This window comes from Cyprinodon tularosa, unplaced genomic scaffold, assembly GCF_016077235.1.
Source record: "Cyprinodon tularosa strain WSP-4 unplaced genomic scaffold, ASM1607723v1 ctg656, whole genome shotgun sequence".
NCBI classification, from domain to species: Eukaryota; Metazoa; Chordata; class Actinopteri; order Cyprinodontiformes; family Cyprinodontidae; genus Cyprinodon; species Cyprinodon tularosa.
In genome coordinates this window covers 74,809-98,990 of record NW_024039403.1, presented here as the reverse complement: position 1 = coordinate 98,990, position 24,182 = coordinate 74,809, and the positions used below count along the sequence as shown (strand labels likewise).

The 24,182-nt window shown below is 38.3% G+C and overlaps 1 protein-coding gene, 1 long non-coding RNA gene and 1 pseudogene across 2 annotated transcripts; 2 read left to right on the top strand and 1 right to left on the bottom strand.

Moving 5' to 3' along the window:
- Nucleotides 1-420: 420 nt before the first annotated feature.
- LOC119799254 lies at nucleotides 421-1,498 on the top strand. Its single transcript, XR_005282831.1, has 2 exons — nucleotides 421-482; nucleotides 971-1,498. It is a non-coding gene; the product is annotated as an uncharacterized LOC119799254 (long non-coding RNA).
- Nucleotides 1,499-6,472: 4,974 nt separating this feature from the next.
- On the top strand, nucleotides 6,473-15,735 carry plpp6 (phospholipid phosphatase 6). Its single transcript, XM_038309059.1, has 2 exons — nucleotides 6,473-7,128; nucleotides 13,651-15,735. Exons 1-2 carry the CDS (start codon nucleotides 6,645-6,647, stop codon nucleotides 14,022-14,024), a joined length of 858 nt encoding a protein of 285 aa, XP_038164987.1. The 5' UTR covers nucleotides 6,473-6,644; the 3' UTR covers nucleotides 14,025-15,735.
- A 3,795-nt stretch (nucleotides 15,736-19,530) lies between these two features.
- LOC119799252 lies at nucleotides 19,531-22,632 on the bottom strand (annotated as a pseudogene).
- Nucleotides 22,633-24,182: the final 1,550 nt, after the last annotated feature.

Genomic DNA, 24,182 nt, shown 5'->3' with positions numbered 1-24,182 from the left:
CTGTGGACGTCCAAAAGCAGAACTCCTGTGAGGAACCGGGACATCCAGGATGCTGAGGAGCCTCCTAGTCCCCACCTGAGGACGGCACAGAGGAAAACACCTGGAGTAAGCCTTTATTAACATGACAAACAGACAACTCAACTTTAAAATTGGTGTCGAGGAAATTCTGTGGATTAATTTAGCTTCTTTTTTACAGGAGAAGCAGGTTGAATATGGAAGCAGTGATCTAGCAGTGGGATCTCAGTGGAGCAGAGTCCATCCACACGTGTTTGAAGGTATGTTGGTTGTTTGACTAGAGAGGCGTCACATGCAGACAGTTTCAGACTCTGAGGACACTTTGCTTTCATTGATGAAGGAGCTGAAGCAGAGGATGGAGAAAACAGACCACTAAGGAGGAGAAACATGGCTCCTCGATTTGTCTGGACTGAAAAACATTGAAGAGCCCACAACTAAACCATCAGTCTGCTCCACCCAGAAAGAAGGTAAAGAACCTTTATTGCTTCCAGATGTTCATCAGTATTGGTGAAGGTACTAAAAACAGATCTAGAACAAACAGATTGAAAAACCACAGCCATCCCATCAAGGTGGTCTAACCTTTAATCCTTATCTTTCCACCTCAGTTTTCATCTCTGTAACCAAACCTTCACCAGAAGCAGAAGTTAACGGTTCAGAAGCAGCTTCTGATCCAATGTGGGAGAATTTCCCCCTGGTTTATGTCTGAAGGGTTTTTAGAACTTATTAAAGCAGAGAAACGACCCTGATCAAACCGACTGAAGACTCCAACAAATGCAGCATTTTCAGGCATTTTCTCCAAGCATCCATTGTCTACAGTTATCACTGCTGTTAACTTTAGCTTCTCCCTGTGTGTCTTCCTCTTCTCTTGGTGAAAGTTCCACCTCTCCCAGTGTTTCTGTGTTTAAATGTCACAGCCTAGCGTGTTCTCTCACTAACTCCTGTTCTTCTTTTCCAGATGGTCAGCTGCTCCTTGGACCGGCGCCTCTGTGTCTGTTGGACGTCTGCTGTCCTGTTAAAGACTCGCTCGGCAGCAGTAGATGGGCGCTGACATGGAGCCGGGTTCTTCTGGAGGATCATTCCTGCTTAAAGCTAGTTTTCCTCTCTACTGTCACCACTTCATTGCTCAGGAGGAGGGACTGCTGCATTCATGACTGGATGTGATTGGCTGAGCTTCCCTGGATTGAATATGTTTCTTTAAGCGCCATAATACACTAAATTTATCTTCATCATATTGTAAATAGGATCTAACTGGATGTTTATAAATTAATTTAATTCTGTTTGTGTTGAATTCTGTTACATGTTTCTGTTTTAAAGCTCTCATGTAAATTGCCTTGATATGACATTAGCTGTGATTTGTTTTTATTTTAAAAGACTGAATTATATCAAATCTTGCCTAATGAGTCTGGTTCTCTCTGGTTCTTCCTGTCATTCTATCTTCACCTGTTATTTATTATCACTATAATAAAGGTTTGATTTTTGTTAAGGCTCTTGAAATAATTGGCTGTAAATTGGTTCTTTATAAATAAACAAACTGAAGTCAACTGGAGCAAGAGTTCTAATATTACTATAGTGCAGCGCTTCAGCATATTTGTGGTTATTATTGTTTCTCATGTAAACAGAACAATTGTTCTGGTCATCTTGCAGCTTCTGAACAAATTAGGTCTATAAAGTTTGTGGTTGTTGTTCATCAGTGGCGGTTCCAGAAAATGTTGGTAGAGGCGGCCAGTTAGCTCTATGAAAAGGACAGAAAGCATAAAACAACTCAAGTTGGGGGAGCTAAAATCAAACTGCACTCTGTAACAAACCATAGAAAACAGGTTTGTGGTCGTTGTTCATTAGTGGCGGTTCCAGAAAAAATCTATAGGTTTTCACAGAGGGGAGGATGAAAATGAATAGATGTCAAAAACATTTTACAGTCAATCTCTGCTGATCACAATAAACAACAAGAACATGAATTCAAACATCGATATTTTCCAAATAAATCACTAAAAACAGACCAGATTTTCATGAGGTCCTTGGGAATGAGTCCTTGCATTGGATTTGGAAAAGTGTGGAAACGCTGCCTAATAAAACGCTCTGCTTTACCAGCAGCAACATCAGAGCCTTAATGGCTTTTTTTCATCACAGATGAAAGATCTTGCTGGCCAATAAACTGCTGGCCTGTTTTCTGACCTAAATTTTTTGTGAAAATTGAAAACTATCCAAATTTCCCTAGTTGGTTTATTTTAAAGTTTGCAATTAGGTTTTTAAACTTCTTTGATTTTTTTTTTTTTTGCTAATAATGGGAATTAATTTTAATAATTCTTTTTTGTCTGTTGTAAAACAAATGCTGTGTTAGCCTTAGTGCTAAAATGCTCTCTTGGTTATTCCTTTGAATCCAGGAGCAGTGAAGTACCTGGGATGCTCAGTCAGTCACATAAAAAGTCTGAGGTTTTTGTCTTGGAGTTTATGTAGTAATTCTGAGTGGCCAGTAGATGGCAGCGTTGCTTTTAAATTAAACTAAACCCAGTGTCCTTATCCCTTTAGAAGGCTCTCAGTGAAATACTTTGAAAATCTACATTTCCAGCCAATAGTGTTATTGGAATCCAGGACTAGACCTTATTACCTTTGTAACATTAAAAAAAATATGAATAGTTTGATGGCAAAAATGAATGTCAATGTAATAACAAAAAACGCCAACTAGCCCAAATATATTGAGAAAAATAACAAAAGTGCTTCTATAAGAAATTCATGAAAAACACTCAGAGTGAAACAACATAACCTTAGAGGCATTAATGCTGATACTGGCACCTACATTTGTTTGTTTGTAAACCTAAATATAATTGTTAACTAGGCTTAGTAACTTTTTAATTTTCCCTTTTTAACTTTTCAATTAGCCTTTTACCTTTTTTTCTTGACTTGTTAACTTTTTTTCCCCAACTTAATTTACAGGAGGTAATATATCATTAAAGGGCTCCTCTAATTGGTCAAATGCCAAGATAAGATGTACAGCCATGTAGCAGGATCTTTGCTGAATGGCTGGATATAGATCTTCTGCTTCTAGATCTCACTGAGGGACAGGAGGGGCTCCATTTGTAAGGGGGATGCAAGTGATCCAAAATGCTAACTCGCCCTATAAAGGGTTAATTGAAACACATCCATTATACAATACATGAAATCAGCTCAGTTCACAAAGTATTAAAAACAAACTTTCATTTATGTATTATTTAATTGACTGACAGCAAATCTAACTTAAAGAGTGGTATAAAATATTTTTTGTATTTTCTATCAAAGAATATTTGAAATATTTGCAAATTTAATCCTTAAAGATAAGAATAGTTAAGTTTTCATAATGTCAGACTTCTAAATATGATGAATAAAAACAGGAAATGGATGCAGTGGTTCTACTGTCATCAGATGCTGAATAAGACATTTACAGAGTGGAGCATTTATTTCTGTTGAGGTTTTTAAGTGTTGTGGTTTTGGTGAATATTTTATCAAATGGAAATTTCTATCATAGTCGAGTTAGACTGATTGTAAAACATATCAAAATAAAAAAAGGATTCAGTAAAGGGGATGCTTTACCTCCTTTGCTGTTTATTAAAGCTATTTAACCATTAGCAATAACCATAAGAACTGGCTAGAATGAAACAGGCATAACAATTGCGCATCAACAACACCGTTATGCATTATTTGCAGCTGATGCTTTGTTAGTTTTTAAAAACAGTCCAAAGTCAAATTATTAGAAATTATCAAGTCATTTGGTAAGGGAGCCAAGATGGCAGCCAGCACACACGCTACGCTGTGAGCTCCTCCGAGTTTTGGGCACCACTTGCCTACAAACTGCAGTAAAGTTAACGGAACATCACTTTCAAGAACTGGTATGTGAACGAAAAGACAATAAGAGAACTAAAGTCTTGCCCGTTATCGATCCTGGGAAGCCCTTTCTTTTACTTTTTCAACCTCTTCTACTAACCCTGAGCTAACTAGCCAAAACTAAAGCTAACAACATGACAAAATGTAAAGAAAAAAGAGGGAACATTTTGATGGACTGGAATGATGATTCTCCGCCCAGCTTATGCTCCCCTTTACCTGATACTCCTCTCTCAAGTCCTGCCTCCAAAAAGCATGCTGGAAAGACAGCGACCAGGTTTCCAATGCAGACATACTGAGAGCTATTGAACAGTTAACGAGCAGGTTCATATCTCTCCAGCAACAAATCAGCCATAACACTGAAGAGATTGTAGCTATCAAAGAAAACATGGAAGGTATCAAACACGTAACAAAAACAAATCATGACAAGCTGCAAACGGTGAACCACCGGCTTTACAGCTTTACAATTGGTTGCTGATTTTTCTAAAGCCTCAGGTTTATATCTTAAAATTAACAAATGTGAAATCTTGTGTCTTTATGACACCAATTGTTCAAACATATGAAATATCCAAGTAAAGAAAACGGTGAAATACCTAGGCATAGACATCTCTAATGATTTGTCTTCCAGACAGCAACTTCATTTCCTCCCCAGAATTAGAAAAACCCAAAATATCATGAATATGTGGCTTCAACGTGACCTTTGGATTTCTGGCAGAATTCTCTTATCTAAAGCCGAAGGCATTTCGAGACTGGTATATCCTGCCCTATCACTTTTTGTTGGAAATTTATCATCCAAAGAAATAAATAGAATTCTCAGCAAATTCACCGGGAAAATAAGAAACCTCTTTTGAAGAATGAAATTCTCTCAGCACCCAGGATACAAGGAGGATTCGAATTAATACATTTCAATGACTTGAATAACGCCTTTAAAATTAAATGGATTAAGGAATGTCTTAAAAACCCTAATTCAATTTGGTTTTTTATTCCTAATAATAATTTTTAAAAATTGGGTGCTCTGCACTTTTTACTCACCTGTAATTACAATGTTACCAAATTACCTTTAAAACTTTTCCAAATTTCTCCAACAAGCTCTCTTAGCCTGGAAACTCTGCTACTCCCACAACTTTTCTCCTCACAAAGCCTTAATTTGGAATAATGAAGATATTACTATTAGGAAAAAATCTATACTTTTACAGAACTGGGTTGATAAAAATATAATCTTTGTATGCGACCTTTTTGACTAATGGTATAATGCTAAGCTATGAACATTTCCTCAGACTTAAATCCTTTCCTGTCACATATAAAGAATTCAATTAGGTAACTAAGGCTATCCCTAGTTGCCTTTCTCTCCTGATCCGAAGTCATTGTCAGTACCATGAAGCACTTAGAATAAAACCCCCTCTAATGATTAATGGTTATGATGTAACAGACTCAAAATGCAACAACAAACATATACGTAATTGTTTTTACGAAAAGAGAAGGAAAGAGAGGAAAAGCATTTTGGGATAACATCTTTATGGTAACTGACTGGAAGAAGGCCTGGCTATTACTTTATAAATACTGTATATCTAATAAGTTCAAAGAGATTCACATTAAAATTTTACACACTATATATCCGACAAATTTATTTTTTTCTAAATTGTCAGATATTGAAAATAAATGCAGTTTTTGTAACATGGTACCAGAAACCTTATCTCATTTATTTTATCATTGTACTCAATCTACCACTTTCTTACGGAAGAGGATTAGGGCCACTAAAAAAAAAAAAAAGTTAACTGATTTTTCAATTTTATTACAGTTTAACATGGGAAATCTCAGAATTCTGACTTTAATCTCAGAATTCTGATTGAATTCTGACAATAAAAATGCCAGAATTCTGACGATAAAAAAGTCAGAATTCTGACGATAAAAAAGTCAGAATTCTGACTTTTTTCTCAGAATTCTGACTGAATTCTGACGATAAAAAAGTCAGAATTCTGAGATTAAAGTCAGAATTCTGAGAAAAAAGTCAGAATTCTGAGAAAGAAATCAGAATTCTGGCTTTTTTTCCCATACAAAACTGAAATAAAATTTAAAAATCAGTTAAATTTTTTTTTTTACTCTGGCCCTAATCCTCTTCCGTACTTTCTGGACTCTTCTTGAACAATATATAATGTTTAAACTCAAAACAAACATTGAAATTGACTATAAAAGTGTAATATTTTATTTTGTCCATGGAGACATGAAAGCTGCTTTTATTACAAATCTATTCATTTTGAATGGTAAATTTCATATAGACAAACGCAAACATTCCAAAACACCCCCAAAATTCAAATGTTTCTTTCTTGAATTTAAAGAATACATGAACACCCTTACATTAATTGATTCTAAACAAAGCACCACATCCACAGATATTTTTGAAAGATTTTTCATAGAATAGCGTAAGTACACTCCTTTTCATTATTTTCTTTCTTTATTTATTTTGTTTTGTTATTAGAGCACCTGTCTAATGTTCTTTGTAACTATATGTCTGTATATTTGTACAAAATTTTCAATAAAGTTCTAAAAAAAAAACAAAAAAAATCGCGGAAGACAAAGAAGAATCAATTTCCCAGAGTGCACTTCGCACAAAGCAACAAATATGGCGGTTCGCTTCAACGTACTTTGACGTGACAGTTATCAACAGATGAGCTAAAGGGAACCTTTGCGAAGGTGTCAACATTTTTCATCGTGGTGTTTTTATCTGTTTCCTCTTTCTTGACTTCTGAGGTCTAAAAAAAATCATAAGAGAGAAAGCAATGCCTTCTCCTAAGGCTAAAAACGCCGGCCGCAGAGACGGAAGCCCGGTTCTCGGCAGCTCCTTTGAGTTCGTGTCGCTGACGAAGCCGCTGAACCGGTCCTCCTCACCGCACCTCCTCCAGCGACAGGGCTCCGACCCGAACACCGCCCGCCTCCGGGCCTCGGAAAGCCCATCTCGTCGCAGGGGCTCCGGGTCCTCAACGGGCTCTGCGAGCGGCCAGGGGCCACCTGAGGAGGACGGAATACGACTCAACCCGTCCCTTATCGCCATCTCCCTCAGTTCCCTGCTCGCCATTGACCTCTGGCTGTCCAAGCGGCTCAGCGTCTGTGCCTTTGAGGACTCCTCCTGGGGCAGCGCGCGCCCACTGATGAAGCTGATCGAGATCTCCGGTCACGGCATCCCGTGGCTGGCAGGTGCTGCTTACTGTCTGTATAAGAGTGACAGTGCTGCAGGACAGGAAGTCATGCTCAACCTGCTGCTAGGTAAATACACTCTCCTCCTCATCACTATCTTTTCTCTTTCCAGTTCACCAGATCATCCAGTCAGATTGATTCAAAGTTTTATATCTTAGGAAAACTAGTTGATTGCATCGACTCATTGACCAAATGCAATCCCTCACACTAAGCATGCTTGTAGCGACAGTGGAGAGGAAAAACTCGCTTTTAACAGATGAAAACTGCAGCAGGACCAGGCTCAGTGTGAGCGACGGGTTCAAGTAGACAGAAGCAGACATAGAAAAAGAAGCATAGATACAAAAGGCAACTGTAAATGGCGACCCCGTCCAGGAAACACACAGCCAGGCAGATGAGCTCCGAGCCAGCTCCCATGTAAGAGGATGAATAGAGCACATCCAGTTAGTCACAGTCAGAGAAACAGGACTACACTGAAAAACACACCAATCTCCAACATCTATGAACAATATGTTGTCAATTACATGGTAAATAATCTGGTACCATTTCAGAGAGGATCCACTGCTTTATAACACATTCCCTTGGTTTGCTCTAACTTTGTGTTCTGCATGTTTTTTGCTAGAAGTGATGCATCTTTTTATGATCATAATATTTTCTTTTACATGTGGCGGTTCTGTCCTTAACCTTTTTCAATCATCTTTGACACAATCTTAAAAGTTCCTTCTTTGGTTCCACTTTCCTACAGATCAACTAAATATGACTACATGAAGAAAAAACTTGTTTTTCCTGAAAATCAGTGAAAGAAATGCAACAAAGATCAAACCTTGATGCTGTTTTGAGGAACATCCCTCCAGGTCGGTTCGACAGGCAAGAGATGCAGGAAACAAATAATCATTGACTTTTCTTACTTACTTCTGGTACAACCAGAAGAGCAAAGACTATAAACAACAAAAGTAAACAGGACAAACATGTCCTGCTTTAACCTTTAATAATTTTAAGCACAATTAAAACTACCTCATAATAATTTATAAAATAAACATTATGCCAAAGTAAGAAATATGACTTTTTTTCTTTTATATATGAATTTATTTGGGCGTAAGAGTTCTTACTAATTTTAAAACCTCTGTTTTGTCTTGATTAAGAGCAGAAATAGCATTTTTTAAAATAAGTATAACATGAATTGGATCAAAAAGGACGGTAAATGTCCTTTAAAAGCAAAGTCTTACCTTAGAATGGCCTTTTTTTAGGTTGTTTCCATTAGCATTTTCCTAAAAACGAATTGCTGCATTCCCAGCTGTTTCGTAAAAGTCACCTCAGCACTGCATGAATATTTTAGCACTTTATTGCTAGAGGCACATCTTGAAAGCTCCTCTACCAACTGCTTTTCATCCACTCTCACTGGAATTATATCATCAACACTGTGGTCTAATGGTGGTTCCATTTTCCCCAGGACTTATCAATATGAAATGTCATAAACTCCACAGTAAATGCTCTCTGGTTTACTGCTTGTAATCTCTGCAGTCACTGGTGCCTTAGAAATCACAGAAGCATTGTCCTACATTGTTCTGTGCATACACAGGGTACTAAAAGTTAATCCTACATGCATATAAAAAAAAAAAAACTGCTACAAACAGTTAGTGTAGGAAAGTTTAAAGCAAATATTATAATTCTTTAACAAACACCTTGTTGCTCCAACATCCCGACTTATAATTAGGATTGTTGGCGGCATTTCTTTCGAATTATATGACTCAGCAGTTGGAAATTTTGACCTCCAAAGACAAATAAAGGTAAAATTTACTGTCGCTACATTGGTTCATACTAAAGATGTAAACAATTAGTAGTAGATTAATGGATTAATTAAAATGTTTTTATCACTGCCGTTCCTTTTAACTCTTAAAGGAGAACTTCGGTCATATTCAGAATTCAAACTGCTGAAAGTTCTTTAAATCTGAAATGATTCCATCCTGTTCAATAAATGATCAGTGTTTTTAATTCAGAGTAATTTTCATGTGAATGTGCTTTACTGGAGGCATCCATGTTTGTCAAAGAACACTACTGCCACCTACTGGTTAGTGACGTCACGGTGCGGTATCGGCTGTATCTGGTGTTTGTCACAACGCGCTATTATCCAAGTCATCTTGAAAACATTCTTCTTCCAAATGTTGGCTACATATTACGGGTTTTTTCTTCCGATGTATTCCAGCATCCAGCTGCCATGCACGTGGGCATTGTCAGTTTCACTATAGCTCTGGTGAATTTCAATGGTGAAGTCCTCTGGAAATCTTCAATAATTGTTGTTGATTGCAGATGTGTCTAGTAGTTCCCATTGATTTAGCTTGGAAAGCGGGGAGAATGGCGCTAGGCTAACCGCACCGTGACGTCACTGCTGGAAGATCGCAGGAGGGAGGGGCTGCTATATTTGGGGGAAAATGGCTGCTCTCAGACTCAGTGATCGGGATGAAAATTACTGTTTTATTTTTTTACTGATTAACACTAAATTCAATAAATCACTGCGAATGTATTAGTTTTAAGTATAAATAACGACCCATTGATCATTCCTTGCTGACCGGACTTTCCTTTAAGCTGACCATCATCTCTATTTGCAACAGAAGTAATGTCAGAGCATCAGGAATGCTTGAGCAGAATTGATCCAGTACCCAGTCCAGGATTATTTACACCGTTTAATGACGACAGGGGTGCAGGATGCACTTTATATGCTTCTGTTTTTTAAATATCAACATTCAATAGACTCCTTAAGTTGATGCTGCATGGCGGAGCAGCACTTCTCTGCTGTGCCCTGACGGCCAGGATGTAATGATACCAAGGTGGAGGACATTGCGCAAGATTCACAAAAGACACAAAAACACATGCTAGCCGTTAGCATGGTAGATGGGAAGGCTTTTGTATGGTAATACATAGACACATTTTATCACTTGAAATGATTTAAAATGCTGCTGTTAGCACTAAAAACAGAGCTGCACCACAGTTAGCGTCCACTTAACTGAACAGTTGGCACAATAAATGGTTAAAACACGATGCACTACTTTTTTTAACCTTAAGATATTATTAAAAAAAATATTTAGCCCTTCATTTTATGAAACCTTTTTAAAATCTCAGGTTTTTAAGAGAATGTCCACCTGTCAGTTAAGTTGAGCGATAAGATCCCTAGTACATATTAACCACTTTACAGATTTACAATTTATAAAGTCTGCATTCGATAACACAAGGATTAGTCCTTAGCCTGGTTCACACTGACGTCTTGTACCCTTAAAGGAATAGTACACCCAAAACATGATTAGCCTTCATTTTCTACTCACCCCCATGCTGAACAACACTCTGGAGTACTTTTTTGATATCTCAAATGCATCTGGAGATCTGGGAGGCTTCTTGCTGTCTGCTGACATTTAAATAATGGAGGTCTATGGCGCCCGAGACAGAAAGGTCCATAAAAGTCCACAAAAACGTGTCAATATTCCTCCATACTGCTCGTCCAATGTAATCCAAGTGTCCTGAGTGGGTAGCATCCAGAATTTACTCGAAACGAAGTCATTTAGAATGTTTTTAGAGCATAAACAGTAGTGTATAGGATTTCCTGAAAGCGCGCACATGCGCGATCCCGACGCTACGGAAGCCGGCAGACCAAACCAGCGCATTCAGCTCGGCAAAGAACTCATGCTCTTCCTCAACACTGAAGTCCTCAGACATTTTTCTTTCGTTGTTTCTTTCTTTGCACAGGTAAACGGCACATTTCTTCTTCTACGCTTGCATTATCGGAAGAGCAGACGCTGAATGCGCACTTTCATCTGGTTGGGTCTGCCGGCTTCCGTAGCGTCGTGATCGCGCATGTGCGCGCTTTCAGGAAATCCTATACACTACTGTTTATGCTCTAAAAACATTCTAAATGACTTCGTTTCGAGTAAATTGTGGACGCTACCCACTCAGGACACTTGGAATACATTGGACGAGCAGTATGGAGGAATATTGACACGTTTTTTGTGGACTTTTATGGACCTTTCTGCCTCGGGCGCCATAGACCTCCATTATTTGAATGTCAGCAGACAGCAAGAAGCCTCCCAGATCTCCAGATGCATTTGAGATATCAAAAAAGTACTCCAGAGTGTTGTTCAGCATGGGGGGTGAGTAGAAAATGAAGGCTAATCATGTTTTGGGTGTACTATTCCTTTAAGACTAGGATTTGGAGGTTGTTTTCAGATTATTTTAATCTGTTTTGACTCATTGTGTCCTGATTATAATCCTATAATTTCAATGAATTTCTCTTACCCTCATTCTCCCCACATTTTACTACAGATTAATTGTCCCTTCTAAGGCTGCAACTAACAATTTTTTGGCAAATTGATTAATCTCTCACATATTTTTTTGATTAATCAAATAATAATCTGATAGCCAAAGGTTCCTTAAAGAAGATTTTTTTTTTTTTTATAAAATTAAACTGAGTTAATCTAAAGCTTTTCCACTTGAGGAGTTCTGGATAGAGCAGTTTGACAGATGAAAATGTTTTTTCTACCTTAAATGCAAAATATTTAGATATTTTTGTACAATTTTGATATAAAATCTGCTCTGATTGGGTCACTTTATCAGCTAAAGGCATGTTTTAGAGTCTTATACTCCAGTTAAAGATTAATTGATTACTAAATTAGTTGACGCTTATTTCAATACCAGAAGGTGGCTGATATATCAGTTTATATTTTTTGTAAGGAGCTATTTTCATAAAATATATTTAGTTATTAATTAATGTGTAGGAGGCATAGTAGCACAGTTGTTCACTGATGGATCTCTCTGCTTCAGCAGCAGCTTCAGTCACGCGTTTGGAAACATTGTCCAGCAGTGATGTTTTTTTGCTGCAGTCTTTCTATTTCCAACCCCAGAGGACGTTATTAGAAGGCTGCCCTTTGGAAAGAGTTTTTAGAACGGCTTCCTCTCTGCTTTAAACAACCTGCAGCTCCGTCAAACTGCACCATAGATTATTGATGCTACTGCGGTCAACAAAGGTTTTCTGTGGACCACTTGTGCAGCACATGTTGATTTTTAGTCCCATTTCTATGCACTATTTAATAGGGGTGGGTATTGCCAAAGAAGTCAATATTTGATCCGAATCACGATTCACATGCCACGATGTGATTCTATCACGATGCATCGCAATGCTTGAAATATTGCGATGCATTGCAATATTATCACTGAACACTGTAAGAAAAAATACAGCTATTACCAGTGGCTGACTGGCTGGGTGTGATCTGGATAGTGTCTTCTATTGATACATAACTGAAAGCAACTGAATTCATACATAGCTGTATTTATTGAAACGACTATCAAAGGATTGCCATGAAAACAAATACTGGACACAAATATTACTATTACTGGAGTGGACACACTGACAAAAAGTGCTTAAAATTTATAAAACTTAAAATAACAGTGCCGTTTACATGGCCTCAGTGCTCCTTTAAACCAATGAAATGGAAACATTTTATCAATTTAGTTTTTACATTCTTTGTTTTTAAAGCCAAAATACATTTAAACATCTGACTTGGAATGCGATGGAGCTGGGCATATTTTCTCAGTCTTCATGTTTTGTTTATAAATGACTCGTCGCAGTATCGGCGGCGACATCTACTGAACTGAAAGTTGTATTCCACTTGTTTTTGGCTGATGTGTGCCAACCATTCATGTATTTAATTTATTCCTTTTTGTTAATTAAGGATCAATACTTGGCATCAAGAATCATTGCAGCAGATCACAAAAATTAAAATCGCAATGCATCGTCATGACGATTATTTTGCACACCCCTACTATTTAATAGATTTTAAAAAAAGAAACAAGCTGCTTTAAACTGCTGTGACTTTATGCATTTGATGTTGAAAGTTAAGTGATTTAAAGTAGATATTTAAAACAAAAGTATATATTAAAAAAAATCAACTTTTCTGTTTCAAAAACTTATCAGCTTCTGTATTTAACATTTCAATGTCATGCATTCATAATAAACTGCACCATTCCTTTCCCACTTTTACTTTAAATCTACATTTTAAGTTCAGGGTTGGATAACGCGTCACTGCAACATCATGCAGGTTGTGACAAAAGCCTGCTGTGTTTCCATTGTGGTGTATTTATGGGGAGCAGCGGGCTGCATCGGCGCCACACTGTGTCGACCTATTAGGACACAGAGTAAAGCCATTGGGCAGTGTTATTAGTAGCACATGTAATTTTAGTTTTAGGTCACATCTGTAGGAAAAATAAATCCTGTAGGACTGAGATGGCAGCTCTATAAGGAGGTTTAATTAAGTCAGATATCAGTTAGATATGAGAAACATCATGTATTTACTGAATTGAAAACTAGAATCTAAGGATAGAAATATATTGCAACATTACTTATATGCAGGAAACAAATGATAGATACCACATAAGTCTGGTGCTTCTTTAATACAGCCACCAGATGGCGCCAATGAGCTAGTTTCTGGTTCTCTTGATCTTGATAGGTAAAGTGAGCTACCTGCTGATGCTGACATGGTGTTCATAGTGTTTGTGTGTTTAGGTGTGAGGCTGTAACCATCATTCATTTCTATTTCTTCTTCTGCATCACAGGCCTCCTGCTGGACCTCATCCTGGTCGGTATACTTAAAGCGGTGGTGCGTCGACGTCGCCCATCTCATAACCAAATGGACATGTTTGCCACTTTCTCTGTGGACCGCTACTCCTTCCCTTCGGGTCACGCCACCCGAGCCGCTATGTGTGGGCGGTTCCTGCTGGCTCACCTGGTGCTGGCTACGCCGCTGAGGGTCCTGGTCTTTCTCTGGGTGGGCCTGGTGGGGCTCAGCCGCGTGCTGCTGGGAAGACACCATGTTACTGATGTGCTGTTTGGGTTTTGGATGGGTTACTGCCAGTACAAGCTGGTGGAGATACTGTGGCTCTCTCCTCCAGCTCTGCAGGGGCTGCTGGGGCATTTAGCTTCATTTTAGAGACTGTATGAAGGAAAGAGGGAATGAAAAAGGTTTTTATTTAAAGGGCCTCTGCACATTTTTTCATTTTAATTTTATACTTTAACATTTTCTTGTTTTATGGAGGAGAATTCATGAAAGTTCTGCTTGTGATCTTTCCTTTCTTCTGAGTTTTCAGTTTCTTAAATGTCATTTTAATTTAAATGTCAAATGTTATTTTAATGGTAACCAGGCGGGACCTGGACTGAATCAGCTCCTCTTGGTTTCACCAACAGTCTTACATTCAAGCATTTTTGCACATCATTCCAATTAAATCTGCAGTTTTAATTGCTATGTTATGGCTAATTTCAAGATAATCCTGGAGATGAAATGGGGAGTGACACAGTTTATTACTTTAGTCACCACAAACTAACTAAATAATTCCCTATAATTCAGAGGATCACTCAGCAGTGAATAAATAGCCAAGCTTAGATGTCTGTTTATAAAATCTAATGATTAATAAAGTTCTAGCTTGTTTCCTTTAGTTCATGCAGAGGCACGCAAACATAAGTACCAGCTGTGAATTCTGATCCATAAACAGACTGAACAATAAAAACTCTGCATGTTTAGATGTTTTCTACTTGTGAATAAAGTTGCACATGGTGTCACTGCTGTGGTAATGTGTCAAAGTGACACTTGTCTCCGACATGTGGGTTAGGTGGACCATATAGTCAGTTATATGTTAGCAGGAGTTCACCAGTAATACTATCAGCCATATGGTGTCCTCCTGTCCATCAAAGTGCTCATAGAACATTTCCTAATTAACCTTTTGTGTTTTATATTCTCATAATAATGTCAGCATCTGTAGATTGTTATTCTAAACACATTGAACTGCAGACGGTTTTGCAATGATTGGGTTTACCTTTACTGAATCACATCCAACCATATAGGGCAGAACTTAGAGACTTTAGGGTCTGATGGAGTTTCTGATTCTAGAATCATTTGCTTGCATGTAGGTGGCTTCTGCTAACTTCTCACAGCAGCCATGTTGGTGCTCTAACCTCACCAGTAGGTCGTCATAATGTTCTGGTTTACCTGTGCATGCTAAGCTATATTAGCTGCACCAGAGGGAGAAGTTTCCAAAGCTTCTATATGCATGAGTTCATCGGTGCCTGCTCTGGGTTTCAGGTTTTTCTGTCATTAAGCTGATTTTCTTTCTTTCTAACTGATGTTTTTGTATTTTGTTTTACTTTTTTTTTTTACATTAGGTAACTGAGGAACAAATATTTCCCTAAAGTTTCAAAATTTTGAGAGAATCTTGGAAGGAAATTAAATAAATGTTTGATGAACTACAAGGTATGTCTGTAAAAACATTTAAGGAAACTTAAAAACTGTTAATTGTCTGAACCTTTTGGATTTAAGGGTTTTAGCCTTAAATGTTTCTGAAGCTTAAAAGGATTCTTTTTATTTGGCAGATCCGTCTCAGAATGTGCTCCTTAGTCCCTAAAGTCACATATAAAAGAAGAAAATGTGTCAAAGAATTAATCCTGGTTTGACTTTTGTGTCGATACTAATTCTCACTGGCAGCTGCTAATTCTTTTATTTAAAATAACTTAAATGCATTTTTTTAAGCCAGTTTCAGATTTCTGTCTTACATTTAAAATCCCTTCTTTTCCATATCTTCAAGTATAACTTTATTTATAGGATTCCTCTCAGCAATGAAAGAATAGATTCTGTCTCTAATACCTTAAGTCTTTTTTGCAGAAAAAACAATAAAATTAGTGATTTTAATATTTCAAAATAGATGCCAATGAAGTCAAATGTCAAAGATTGATAAGCGCCCTCAGCTGTTCTCCCTTAGTTTGCAGGTGGTCCTGTAAACATGACCTCTGTTACGCAATAAACCGACTGTAGCTGCAGTTAAAGGTTCATGACTGCAGGCTGTATATTAATGCATCACTGCTCCATAATTCCAGTCTGATTACAGATGTTTACTAATATAAGAACGTTTACATGTGCTTTGCATGATGTTGGTAGTAAATGTTGCTATTTTTTCTATATTATGTTAAATATTCAATTAGTGGAGCAACGATATAAATAATTAAAAAAAGTCAGGTAACATGCAATCAATCCTTTTTTTTCTTACAACAAAAAAAAAAGCTAACTTTACTACTGCAGGAGCCAGCATAACATTTTGTCAGTTAATTATAGTAAAATAAGCTTCATTGTTAGAAATCAACCTCTAGATAACTTATTGGTTGTGTAAGGATGGCTGTGACTGTGAGAGCTGCCATCTTTCATTAAAATACTATCAATGTGTTTCCTTTTTAGAGGCGTTTCCAGCTGTTTTAGCCTTCTGAAGGGATTTCTTTCTGTTTCCCATTTTATTATCAATATTTCGCAGGAAATGTGGATAAAGTTGTTATATAATGACCTGGTAAATGGTTAGAAAGTTCCTGGAGGTCAGAAGGGGGCGTATAGTTTTGACACTTCTTTACCACATTATTATGTGATTATCACAAAATGTTAGAAACGTTAGAATTAGCTTCACCAAGCACATTTTCCAGTTCAGCTGATCTTCACCTGGGCTCATGTGTGGTTTATAGTATTCAGCAAATTTACATGACTGTGATTAAACATCTGCAAATGTTTTGAATCTCCTCATTCGCTTCCAAGACCTCGAAAGGCAATAAGTTGCTAGTGGGCCAGACTAACACGAGTCTTCAGCTAAGATGTATGTTTGTTTATTTTCCCCCAACAGCTGCTTTCATCTCTATGCGTTTGGATTGTATTCGCAGTTTTCAGTAAAGATGAATATGATGATGGAATCACGTGCATTTAGGGTTGGCCATTCTAATAAATCAGATCTAAATCGTTTTCTTTATAGCTCAACCTAAATGCTTAAGAGTTGTTGACCCGGTGGCAGGTGAAGCCCCGGGTCAACAATGATCTGGATCTAAATAGATCCATCTAAATAGATCCAGATCATTGTCTGTCCTTTGTTGAGCTACATCCATTTCTCTGTCACCTCTGAGCAGCTTCTCAGTTTATGTTGAAGGAAATCATTCCCAAAGCATGATGCTTCCATTACTGTGTTTCACTGTGCAGAAGGTGGGTTCACTTTACACACAGAGTTTATCTAGTAGTACAGAAAGTTCATTATTCTTCCCTTTTTCTGTCTCTGTGTATCTTTTGGCTGTGCAGCCTGGACTTCTAATGGCTTCCTGTCAACAATGTATTTTTTTCAGGCTCTCATGATGCCCATATTTACAGAGTGGGCAGCTGATAGTTTTCCTGTCCACAGATTCTCCCACATTAGCCGTGAATCTCTGCAGCTTTTCCATGCAGCTGACACCCGGCTGTACTGGATTTTACTTGCAGGTATCATTAGGGAATTAAATACAGCTAATCCTGCGATTCCTGTTTTTTATTTGTGCAATCTAAATTTAAAAGCATATATTATGTGTATTATTATCTGTGGGCTGATTCAAATGAACATAAAGTTTAGATTTCCTATGAATGTGTTTGAGTTGCTTCATTTTTTATTTGACAAAAAGGATGTTTAATGGCAGTATAGTAAATGTTGGTGTTAGATTGGATATTTTATTAGTCTATCTGGCTGGTTTTAGCCAGATCCAGAGGTTCTGTTTGATAATCAAACAGACGCTGATCCATCAGCGTCTGTTTGATTGACCCGTGTCATACTGTGCCCTCTTCCTGCAATAACTGACCCATAGTCTTCCCAGTACATGCAGCTCTGTGGGTGACTTCCCACTTTCAGGTCTCACCCTTTTTCTGTTGCAAATCCAAATATGCTGAATAGCCAAATTGCAACCAAATCTGTTTATGGTTGTTTTACTGTGAAAGTTATAATTAGATGCTACTAGGTCTTTAACAAGGATGAAAATGTAAAGTATGTTGTTTCACTGCAATATTTGAGTTTCTAGGTTTGTGATCATCTGCTGTTTTCAGATTTGCTCATCAAAAACCGATTGTATTGTATCTTATTTTTAATGACCTTATCTTGAAGTATCCAGATGATTCTTGCTGTGATTGAATTTTGTGTCGAATTAGTTTCTGCTGTTCAATATTCTGTAAACTTTGAATGTAAAGATTTTTAATTAAAAAGGGAATCAATCAAAAATGGCTTCATTTAATTTCTAAAGCATTTGTGTGTCAAATTACAATTAAATAGTTTTTTTTCCAGGAAATACAGACTCTACTTGTCCCAAATATACATTTATCACATTCAAACATGTAAAGTGTTTCACTCTTTAATCAAAATAAATTAAAATACATCAATAACCTCATTTTAAAACTATGAAAACAGTGTTTTTGTTTTATTGATATGAGCAAAACATTCCTGGAAAACTGAACTTTGTGGCCATTTTCTCAAGATCCCAACGTTAAGCCTTCTTGCCTTAAAGCAAAGAACACAAAACAATTTATTAATACCGTTTTCAAATTATATGCCGTTTAAAGTAGGTTACCAGCTTATATTTTAGAAAGGATCATTATGCAAATAGATGTTATTTTATTTCTGTCAGTAATGAAGGCCTTCTTTACTTTTTTAGTTATGGTAACGAACAAGAGGCAGAGATCCCCACAGACGCTGTGTGATGATGCCACTGAGTCACTGAACTCAAACTGTTTGGAGGTACTTACCTGGTTTGCCATGAAATTCACTTCAAGAACGGCTTGTTAAGGATTAGTTTAGTTTTAAAATCCATCAGAAAGAAGGTTTTAAATATTTTGATGTATAATTCAGCTCTGATGATCAGGATGATGGTTACCTGTGTTTAACCTCCTCTCGACCTCTATGGCTTCCAGCATTTTCTGCTTCCATGGAAGACGAGCGAAACCTAAAACATCAAACATACAACCTAACACTTCTTGATTTTACGACTCTTCGGTGCTTTTAAAGTGTTATTAATATGTCTAGATTTTTTTGATATGTTGATTTCCAAAAACGTCCCGTCTAAATTATTATAGACCAACTGTAACTCGTGCATAATTGTGAAAAAAAAAAAAGAGGAAAAAGTGAATGTTTTAATTAGTGGTGTGCCGTTTTCGGTGTTAACGCAGCAAGTTAACACCAGACTCTTATCAGGAGATAAAAAAATATCTCAGTTAATCTTTTCTCACAGCTGGGTTGGAAGCTGGGTCTAATGATGACTTTCACCTTGATATTTTAGCACGGATGTCTTCCTGGCACTGATGTATATCTGGGAATGAGGCTGGATCAGTAGTAGTAGTGTGAAATTACCACATCGAACAATCTACTGGACTTTGTTTCCAAGTTTGGAGACATTTCTCTCCCATCCAGGAAGCTTTTTCAATTCAAAATGTCAGAAATAGCGTTGAGTTGCTTTATACAGTAACCCAACAAAGCCTTGTTTTTGTTTAGAAAACATGCAGATTGAAACGGACGAACGCGTCCACCCCTTTGGAATGGGGGTCGTTTTGTTTCTATGTCTATGAAAGGGGGGGTCGTTAAAGGGAATTGTTGGCCTGGCTGAATAGGCGGGGTCTGCTGTTCCCCTGTAAAGGAGTTTGGGTTGCGATGATAGTGGGAAGGAATCCACTCAAGTTAGACCCTTCCCGAGCAGAAGGCAAGAATTAGAAGTGCAAAAGATCACAGCATCGTTGTTTTCTTCAACTTTGCCGTCTTCAAATATGACGCCTGAATCCTTGAACCCTCGGATCTTAGGCTTCATGACAAGAGCTCCGTGAAGAATCCGGCCTGGAAGATCATCGTTGATCAGAGGCTTTCTGTCCAATAGTCTGTAAAAAAAGATGCACAAAAGAGAAGCTTATAGTGGATTCTTCACAAGTTGCCATAACATCATCTGGACATTTTGGGGGAATTTTAAGTCTTCTCCCTCTTTAAAGTATATGCATCCCTTTTTGCACATAGTGCATTCACACTAAAACCCCAGAGCTCTGCTGCATCAGGTGAGGCACAGTTCAGTCAGGCCAGGCGACAAGCAACGGTCGAGCAGACTAGTTTTTCTATTAGAGGAAAAGACTTTACGTTCAGTTCTCTCTGAATCGTAGGCAGAAAGCAGCCTGCTTCCCCAGCGAACACTCTTCCATGCAGGGTGTGATTAAGTAACGTGGCTTCACCTGTAGAGTGGTGTGTCCCGCCTAACAGAGCCGGAGGCCACAGGGAGAGAGGATGGGAAGAGTTGGTGCCGTGGTTTTAAAGGGACATGATGTCTGCTGGGCTTGGCACGCTTAGATCATTGATGTTTGATCTCCAACAATGCTAAACAAAGTTATCAGTATTGAATACAGCTCTAGTAGATTTCATAGCCTGGGACATGGCATAAAGCCTTAAGGGACGACTTTTGAGTTTTATTGACATCCAAGTTGAAAATCCAAATGGAAAAACCTGTTGGCAACCTACACAAAGAAAGACTGAAGCAACGTCCCAGCTGGATGGGTCCTTCTATATTATGTGTTTAATTTGTACTCAAAAGTTAACATTTCTGACGTTTGCGTGGATATTTCATCTGGAATGACTGAGCAGGAAAGTCAGTGCAACAGTTTCATAACCGACTTCTGCATTCACAGGACTGCTAGTTAAATGCACTGGAGTGAAGAGCCTAGCAATCGATAATAATGAGTTTTATCAAAGGGTGCCGTGTTTACCTGTGTCTGGGCTTCAGACCGTAGAGTCTATGGTCATACTTCTGGTTTAGTGCCCTCTCTGATGACCAGTTGATGAATGTCTTAGGGAGCAGCTTCAGTAGGAGGCTGTTGAATCTGGAGATAAGTGTCATATCCAGAGGAAGGCCATTATGAGCCATTCTGCTAATCACCCAGACCCCTTCCCTTACACTGAGAAATGTCTGAAAAGGGTTGAGAAACATAAAAGTGGAGGTTCATAGTTAATAAGGTCGTCTCTTTAGCTTCTCAAACAACATGGCAGGTCTCCTGTGTGTCATTTACTCATCTTCTCTGCAGACCTGCTAATCTCTACTGCAACATCTCCCCCAGAGTTACCAAAGCCAACAACCACCACCCTTTTCCCCTTAAAGGAATCTGCATCTTTGTATTCCCAGCTGTGAAGAAGCCTGCCAAAAAATGTTTAATGTCCTGGAAAATAAATCATCACAGCACAGCTTAAAGCAAAATAAATTCTCTAGTCTTTAGTTTTTAACCAATCAAGTTGATTCTTCTGATTACCGTGAAAGTCAGACAGAGGTAAGGCTGGATGGGTATAGTGTCCTGAACACACAAGAACTGCATCAAATATATGTTTTTCTTCCTCATTGTTTTTGTTTATGGTCACTACATCCCACTGACCAGATCCAGAGAAGTCTGGCCTCTGTGTAACACTCCTCACTGTGGTCTGAGGTTTGCACAGAAATGCAAGCAGTAAGGTCAAGATACTTTACCTTTTACTAGAAAAATGTTAAGAAAAAGCAATGTTGAAAGAGAAAGGAACCTGGAAATGAATGTGTTGGAGCAGGTGAAAATGCTCAGCGTAGAGCCTGAAGTACTGCAGCAGCTGGGAGTTGTGCATAAAGTTGGGATAGTCATCAGGCATGGGGAAATCACTGAAACACATCATCTCTTTGGAGGTGTTTACCACCAAAGAGCGGTAGATGCTGGATCGCTCTGGTTCCGGTGACTCCTGCAGGCTCAGAAAAACAAAGCTAGACTTGATTAGAAAAGACTGAAGGCAAACTGGCATCCATTGAACCTTTACAGCGTTTTTCCTGTTAAAAACAAACGTTTGTGTTTTATGACGATTTAACGTGACAAACTGACACACAGAAGTGAATATTTCTGGAGTGTAAAGAAAGTGGTACAATTACAACATTATTAAAAATCTGAAAAGTGCGGGGTGCATTTGCACTTAAGCCCCTTTACCTGCAACTGATCCCCTTCAATAATATCCAGAACAACTGATTGCCTTCAGAAATAAGTTAATATTCCAGCAATTTGGAAGAAGGAGCTCTGGCTGAAATACAACTAATATTGAATATTAGTTTACAGAAAACTAGATGGAGCTGACAGCAGGAAGTTCCTGTTAGAGAAGCTGCTTAAGATTGCAAAAGAAAATGACTTTAGCATCCAAGACAACAATGACTATGAAATAAAGGCTATAGATCTACAGATGTTGACATTAATTTGTAGGTCTGTAGGCTTCAGTCAAAGTCTACACCTTTATTAAATTCAGAATCAAAATTTGACAAACAATTTCCCCCTCTTTAGACTAAAAAATAAATAAATAAATAAATAAATAAATAAATTACAAGCCTATGAATCGTTTTTCAACCACTCCAGTTTGGTACCACTTTGTCTTGATCTTCTCAATAAAATACTGATAGAATTTTATTTTTTGAGTTGCAGTAAAACAATATGCAAGAAGATCACGGTCTACAAGTATTTTTGCGAGACACTGTGGCCTTGCACCATCTCCACCATGTAGACAAGGTTTGCTCATCTTTCATAAACTTGGGAAACAGCTTAAATTAATCTATTTTTAAAAAAATGTTCCTACTTTAAATTTCCACAGACCACCAATGTCGTCACTGCTTTCGAAGCAGACAGGCTCCAAGCCTTCATCCAAGCAGACTTTGATACAGGCCAGACCGGAGCTTCCTGCTCCGATGACAGCAACACGTACGTCGAACCATCACTGAGGAGAAACAGAACTGTCACAGGTTCTACTTTGCAAAGAAAAAATTGATATTTGCAGTACAAAGTCACCTATATAGATGTAAATATTTTGTCCATTTCAAATGTGTTAAAAACAGCTGAAATGGAGAGAGAACCAGTGTGGATTATTGGAGTGATTGATAGTGCAGACAAAAGAACATTAAAAAGGCAAAAACTGAATCTCCAGAAGTCAATTTCTTGGATGCAATATGAAGATATTTTTCATATGTTTCATAAATCAGTGGTGACATTCTGAAGACATGCAGAGCAGCACATCCTGAACAGTTTTAAAAGCTCTTAGGATGGAGAAGAAAATGGCTTCAACTACAAGAAGTCCAGCTGCTGTGATGTTTTAATGTTTTGATTTCCCATGGCCTGAATAAAGGACAATCTTCTTCTGCTTTAAACTTTATGAATTGAAGCAAATATTTCAGTTTTTCCCTCAAACTAAACATAGAAGTTTGATTGAATTTTGGCCAATTTCCAGTGAAAAGCTGATTTGAAGGCTGCATTGATTTCAAACACCCTTCAGCTCTGACCATAAATGTTCCATTGATCCCCTGAAACCAAAGGTTGTGATGTTCGCTCCAAAACATTACAACAAGTAATCTGACAGCATGATAATAATAACCACCTGCTTTGACAGAATCTATGCTTAAGATGTAGTTTCCTGGCTGATATACACTATATTGCCAAAAGTATTTGCTCACCCATCCAAATTATTGGAATCAGGTGTTCCAATCACTTCCATGGCCACAGGTGTATAAATTCAAGCACCTAGGCATGCAGACTGTTTTTACAAACATTTGTGAAAGAATGGGTCGCTCTCAGGAGCTCAGTGAATTCCAGCGTGGAACTGTGATAGGATGCCACCTGTGCAACAAATCCAGTCGTGAAATTTCCTCGCTCCTAAATATTCCACAGTCAACTGTCAGCTGTATTATAAGAACATGGAAGTGTTTGGGAACGACAGCAACTCAGCCACGAAGTGGTAGGCCACGTAAACTGACGGAGCGGGGTCAGCGGATGCTGACGCGCATAGTGCGAAGAGGTCGCCAACTTTCTGCAGAGTCAATCACTACAGACCTCCAAACTTCATGTGGCCTTCAGATTAGCTCAAGAACAGTGCGCAGAGAGCTTCATGGAATGGGTTTCCATGGTCGAGCAGCTGCATCCAAGCCATACATCACCAAGTGCAATGCAAAGCGTCGGATGCGGTGGTGTAAAGCACGCCGCCACTGGACTCTAGAGCAGTGGAGACGCGTTCTCTGGAGTGACGAATCGCGCTTCTCCATCTGGCAATCTGATGGACGGGTCTGGGTTTGGCGGTTGCCAGGAGAACGGTACTTGTCTGACTGCATTGTGCCAAGTGTAAAGTTTGGTGGAGGGGGGATTATGGTGTGGGGTTGTTTTTCAGGAGCTGGGCTTGGCCCCTTAGTTCCAGTGAAAGGAACTCTGAATGCTTCAGCATACCAAGACATTTTGGACAATTCCATGCTCCCAACTTTGTGGGAACAGTTTGGAGCT

Coding starts and splice junctions, on each gene's coding strand:
- plpp6 (XM_038309059.1), top strand. CDS start 6,645: ATGCCTTCTCCTAAGGCTAAAAACGCCGGCCGCAGAGACGGAAGCCCG. Junction 7,129..13,650: donor CATGCTCAACCTGCTGCTAG/GTAAATACACTC, acceptor TCTGCATCACAG/GCCTCCTGCTGGACCTCATC.